The sequence below is a fragment of the Anopheles coustani genome, chromosome 3, assembly GCF_943734705.1.
Source record: "Anopheles coustani chromosome 3, idAnoCousDA_361_x.2, whole genome shotgun sequence".
NCBI lineage: Eukaryota > Metazoa > Arthropoda > Insecta > Diptera > Culicidae > Anopheles > Anopheles coustani.
In genome coordinates this window covers 89,422,311-89,428,772 of record NC_071288.1, presented here as the reverse complement: position 1 = coordinate 89,428,772, position 6,462 = coordinate 89,422,311, and the positions used below count along the sequence as shown (strand labels likewise).

Genomic DNA, 6,462 nt, shown 5'->3' with positions numbered 1-6,462 from the left:
TAATAAATTAAAAGCAATGCAAGTACAATGAAATTTGTAAAATAATGAGGAGGAAAATGCTTCAAAATCTTACCATATTATTTTGTCTTGAATGAGTTCTAATTTCAAACCGCGGACTGCCATTTGATTTAAAACGCCTACTTTACGGTTGAAGACGATGATGAAACAAAACTCTAAACTAAGTGCGGAAATAATTCAACCCAACCGTTATTTCGCTGTGGAATGTGAGAATTACCACCACTTCTGCAAACGGAACCGTTTCAGATGACGTTTCCCATGCCGAGACGAATCGCAAACCACATTTCTTATTCTCAACATTCGATTGATTAGTTTTCCCACCGTTAGTTTTGACTCAAACTCGCTTGAACGGGAGAAATTTGAAATCGATAATGGATGGAAAAGGCACCGCGAACGGTTTCGCGGATAGCATCCATCCATTTTTCCACCGTTTCCGCTCGATTAGGGCAGCTGGTTTGGCAAAGTTTTTCCGCCGCGCGTTCCAATCAAGCGGTGAAATTGTGGCTTTGCACCGGAAGGTTGAGGAAATGAGGTTGTCTTTGCCTGAAGGTGAGGTTGACCAGAGGAATCCGGAACGAAAAAATAAATTATTTGACGCATCGGCACATAAGTTTGTGGTAGCACAAAGCGCAAGAGAAGATATTTACCGTCCAAATTGGAAAGAATTTATGGTAGAATGAATTTCAACTCAGTTTACGAATAAAGATGCCAATTATGCAACACAAAATCATCGATTGATTTTACGGTTGGTTAAATGAAACTATGTACCTACCATCATGAACGAATTGAAGATCAAAATCTTTTATTATTATTTTTATCAAGCTTACTAAACCAGCTTAGCTTCTTTGACGGTTAAAACACAAAGCATAACGTAATTTTATTGTAATTATTTGACAGAAAAAATTTTGAACTTACAGCTCCACCTGAAATGGTAACTTTTAACCCTCCGAAAATACAAACCCCTTGACGAGTCTACCAAGCGATCGTGACGAAAAATAAATGGTTGGAAAAGTTTACTCCCGCTTTGCACTTTATCACGCGCAACAGAAAGCAATTATCTTTCGCGCCCGGAAACGAACGTTCGAAATGAAACCAACAGCAAAACTGCTGATACTTTCCCTAGGCTACCGGTCAAACCGAACCTGCCGAAAGTGGCCTTGATTGATGGACCGCGGTGGGTGTGCCTTCCCTACTCAAGGAAACCCCCGAACCCCCCCGCACCGGAAAATGGGCTGGTCAGGAAACAAATGTTTTTAATCTGTTTCCCCACGTCAGCTTAAGCGTAATTTCACCCTCGGAAAAACGATCACCGCCCACACCCGCGGGTTGTGGGAAAGCATTCCAGTCCCAGTGGAACGCAAATGAACGTCCCAATGGACGTGAAAAGGGTTCGAAGGTGATTTGTAAGGCGGTGTAACAGTGGAAATCCTTTTTTTACCCGGCGAGACCAACGAGATACCCTCGGAATGGTAGGATTAATGAAGGATCTCAAAAAAAAGTTAACCAACCGGAAGAGTCAGAAGTAAAACGATGTTTCAGAATGACTGCGGAATGTCTGCCCTTTCCCACACACCTCTCTTCATTCGACGATGCTTTTTGCCCACCAAAGTCGAGCTTCTAAGCCACCCGAGCGGGAAAAAGTGTGAAAGTCCGGTGAAAAGCTTCCCAGCTGTTGGCCAGCTAGACAACTCTTGTTCGAGCATTATCCTTCCAGTGTTCGGAGGAATTGTTCTAGTTTTTTTCTTCTACTATTTCCCAACTGGAATCTTCCTTCCAACCAGTGACAGGACTAATGGGTAGAAAAGGTTTCCATTATTCTAAAAACTCACTCACTCAGCCGCGGTAGCGAAAGAATCGGATGAAAGATGGAGAAACTTGCACAACTTTCCGCACGTTCGGTGCAACTGGTGTGCGAGAGAAATAATAAATGAAAAACAAACTCGGAAAAGTCTTCCCGGCACAGTTTCATCGGCCCTCTAAATGTGCTCTTTTGCCTTTGCAAATAAATTTTTGGTGAAACTTCGTTTCCGAAAACTGTCGAAAACATGCTGACTGCTTGCTTCTTAAAGGATGCTATCCGAGGTGCATTGTTGGCCACTTGAAACATGCAGTGTTTAAGAAAGCTTCTAGTGCGGACAACAATTTTCATCTTTATCACCGACCGTCCTTTGTGGAAATGTTTTATGGCTAAGATGATAATGATGACGATGATGTTGGGACATAATGAAGAGTTGCTAAAAGAAAACGTCACAACAAAACGGTGCACTACCCTTTCCTTTTCGTTCCAACGCAATGAAACGGGTGTTAGTTTTCCCATTGCCCTGCCCTGCGAACGATTCGCCCAAGAAAAACACTATACATTACGGGTAAAAGTTTGTGCCCTTTGATTTACTGCCACTTCTTATCGCCACTCTCACGCGCACTATTTATATTTCCTGTGTTACCCTCAACCTTCCGAAGCTGGCCTTCGCTTCAGTTTCTTCAAGGCAACCAGGCCCCTCCATTGCTCCGCTTCAAAAACACCAGGCGTCTCCATTGACCTCCACGAAACACCAGGCGTCTCCATTGGCCTCCACGAAACACCAGGCGTCTCCATCGGTGCGTCGGGTTGGAAAATGCCGGTGAAAAGCACTACCTCCGAAAACTTGCTCGGTCGGTATTGCCCCCGATTTCCCAGCATCCCGACCCCGAGCGTGTCATGCCCGGCCGCGTTGTTAAATTAAGCTAATGCGATAGATAAGAAAACCGGCACGGTTGCAACAAACGGTGGAAATAGAAACGGGTCGGGGAGAGGGCACCTAAAGAAAGACATAATTTTCACCCGTCCCGGGTCCGTTCGTGCTGGTGGGAAAAACTTTCCCATTTTCCGCTCACCCAACGCAACGATGGATGGTTTGTACGTTCGGTGAAAAATGAATGTGCAACGGGGTTCCGGCGTGGAAATGCCACCGAAAACTCAAGGTACATAACTGGGCGGAAAGAGAAACGATATCGTCTTCGAACCGGGGGCAAATCGAACAACCGGTGGAACAATTGGAACGTACAGGCGCACGTAACCGGACCGTCGGATTCGGACTTTGGAGGACGAGCAACCGTAGGGAGAGAAAAACCTCCTTTCCCGCCCTTCTGGTCCTAAAACTACTTTCCGCTAGCGAATGCGCGAACTCCCGGATGTGCCCGGGAGTAAATTACCCGCGAAAGCGTTCGCCTCCGTTCGAACGAACGCCGATAAACAGCGGGATATCCGGCGTGTGCGTGAGCGCCGACGAACCGAAGAACGATTTATGGCGCTGTCCGGTTAGCCACGGTGAGCAATGGCATCGCTCCGTGGCCCGCCGTCCGGTGCGGTGGCACTTTCCGCGAAGGGCGGAAGCACGTGTGTGGGTAAGATTAATCATCAAGTCCGTGCGCTCGCACCGTAACACCGGGTCGGCGAACCGAACACCGTTCGAACCGGTAGACAAACTTTTCTTTATTGCTTTTAATTGAACTCAATTAGACTTAAACTTCGGGCTCAAGCCGCCATCATCCATCGCGCTTAGCCCTTCGGTTTCCCGGGCAGTGGAGGGTGGAAGCGCGAGCGTGGCGTAAATTAAAGTGATGGGATTTCTCGAACAATTCTTCCCGTTTGTACCATCCGACCGTGATGCGGATGCGTGATGCTCTTCATTAATTCTTCTTCCGTAGCTGTATAGGGGTGAGTTATGGTACACCCTTTCCTTTTACTCCACGAAAGCAAACTTTTGAAAGGATTGTTTGGGATATGAAAAGACACTTGTTCAGTGCTCTACAAAGGTATGTTCTTAACATAAATCAAACCATTTTTGGTGGAACAAAAACATGTGACTATAAATTTACCTCAACTGAAAGAACTCCATTGTAAGACAGTAACATACGATCTACAATTAGTTCAGTGTTGGTGCAGTAAAGTCATCAGCGTTTCGGTTTGCTAAAACCCCACTGAAAGCAAACTATTAATCTTAGCAAAATATTAATGCGATACGAAATAAATTACTTTTCAAACCAAAAATTAAATAAAACTAAAAACTGCACATATTTTAAAAGTAGTGATGGCACTGAAAACAGTACTCATGACGATCGAAGTAAATTGTTTTCAGAACATTACTATACTAGTAACAGGTAAAAATGGAGAATACCACCCTTGAGCGTGTTTGAGAAGAGAAATTTCAAACGATTTCTTCTTTAAAGCAACGACATTAAACAGACGAAATGAAAAGAACTGTTTTAAGTCATATCAAACCACACTCACATCCTAATATCGATCATGGGATCATGCAAAAGAATATCAAGCATGGTAAAAGTATATCGAGAATGTATGAAGGTGTACAATCTTCCATGTATCATCTGAATCTCACAGAATTTTTTAATTGAATGGTGTCCTCAAAAACCCTAAAAAACTAAATCTAAAGGTGTTTTAAAATGGGGAGTAAATCTACTCTCATTGTAGAAAAAAAAGGTCTCATCACTCCGCAACTACGGTTAGTTCGATACTCAAATTTTATTCTACGTTGCTCATAAAAAGCTGCGCGCCCACGGGGATGCGTTCGCTAGCGTTTGGGAAAACACGTCGACTGAGTGTGTATGTGTGTTGCATTAGAGAGGAACATTTGTTTGAGGCCGACGAATCGGTAGACCGTCGGCATCGAGTAGTAGGACAGGTGCTGGTGCGAATGCCGACGTTGACGGCGCTTGGTTGCGTGATACATGAACGATTTCGAACACACTCCGGATCACGGGTCGGGTGTTTGGTCTGCCCGCCGCTCACTCGAACGCGGCCGCCACCGTCCCCAGGAAGGCGCCGAACGCATCCTCGAGCGTCTTCGATCGATGCTGCTCGAGGGCTTTCAAGCAGTAGCGCATAATCACTCCACCGACGGCCTGGAAAGGAAAAGAAACGAAGATGTTAAAACAATTCTGTTGTTATTTGTTATGATTTGAGTTCGAGTTGCGTACTCGACCCTTAACTTACACCGACATCCTCCTTGGTCACGTTGCGCCTCCGGTGGTTCCGGACCAGCCGCGCTAAGCTGCACTTGAGCAGATCGGGATCGTTCAGCCCGTAGTCGATCAGGGTGCCGATAAAGTTCATCACGTTCAGTGCGTGCGCGTGGAGGGATCGATTCTCGCCAAGATCACCGGCCGCATCGCTGGCGGAGAAATCAAAGTAATCCAAATACTGTGGGTACTCCTCGAAGAAGCTGAAAAAGGCAATGTCAAAGGAGAGAACGTTAGAACTAGGGAAGGTTGATCGAAGGAAAACCAGATCGACGACACTTACATCACGAAAATGTTACGCCCGTGTGTTACCAGGTCCTTCTTGACGATGCTCCACGCCGCAATCAGGGCGACCTTCTGCGACTTCGTCAGTCCGGTCTCGTCCGGTGTGTGGTAATTGGTTTGCTCCTCCTCTTCCGCACCGACTAACGACGTTGGGCCAGACATTTTGCGGTTTGTTTTTGGATGCTGCTTCTCTTCTACGTCCCTTTCCGGAGCCGGTTCCTATTAGGTTATCCCCTGCTGGTGAAGCTGACCGTCTGGTTCGTGGTTACGCAGAAAGTTGTCCGGTAGGTAGCAACAACTAAAACACACACTCACAGCAATCACCCTCGAAATTCGATGTTTCCTTCCGCCCGTCACCTATTCGTAGACACGTACACTAAGATTCGTTTCTTCGCGGAATTTCTTGCTTCCTCGCTCTTCCCGTTTCTAGTATCCAGTACTCCGGCCCTCTCCGGCTTCTAAACACACCCGTCGTTGGCTTTCGTTTCGAAGGGCAACGGACACGCACCGCCAAAAGCCACAAGCGGGGGGAGTTGTAACGCAAAAAAAACGGTATGCTCTTACGCGTGTTCGTCCGTCAAAACTATCATAACACGGTGCAGCGGAACGCAACTACGCACACTACGTTACCGCCACCAAGCGGCGCTGCTACACTGACCGGAACCACCGCACACCACATGCAGCACTAGGCACTCCGCTCGACTCGGCGACCCACACATCGGCGGCTCGGAAACGCGGACAAAAAAAAACCACCACCAGGGAAAGGGAAAAACGCAAACGCCAACCTGTCAGCTGTCAGATGGTGGGAAAAATCAAAACATTCAGCCGCGGGCGCCCTTCCTAACTCGGCCAAAACTTGTTGCTTTCTGCTGGCGAGGTCGTTTTTCGCGCTCGATTTCGGGCCCGATCCGTGTCGGATGCTGCCTCGGATGGGTTGTTGGTGGCCTCTCGCTTCACACGCTGCTCCCTTCCCACTCGCTCGTTTGTGCAACTGGAACACAAATACACGCTTCTTTGCGAAACTACGAGTTGCGACTTGAGGGCTCGGCTCGCTCTCGCTCTTCGCGGTAAATTTTCACGCCAGTCTCCCGTTTGCTAATACAAACTTTTGGCCACACAAACAACACACGCGAGCGAAAGAGC

General features: G+C 47.0%; 1 protein-coding gene across 1 annotated transcript; it reads right to left on the bottom strand.

Moving 5' to 3' along the window:
* Positions 1–4,513: 4,513 nt before the first annotated feature.
* LOC131261412 (globin) lies at positions 4,514–6,023 on the bottom strand. The gene is made up of 3 exons (XM_058263442.1): positions 5,318–6,023; positions 5,009–5,237; positions 4,514–4,917 (listed from the first exon to the last, which is right to left on the bottom strand). Exons 1-3 carry the CDS (start codon positions 5,479–5,481, stop codon positions 4,801–4,803), a joined length of 510 nt encoding a protein of 169 aa, XP_058119425.1. The 5' UTR covers positions 5,482–6,023; the 3' UTR covers positions 4,514–4,800.
* Positions 6,024–6,462: the final 439 nt, after the last annotated feature.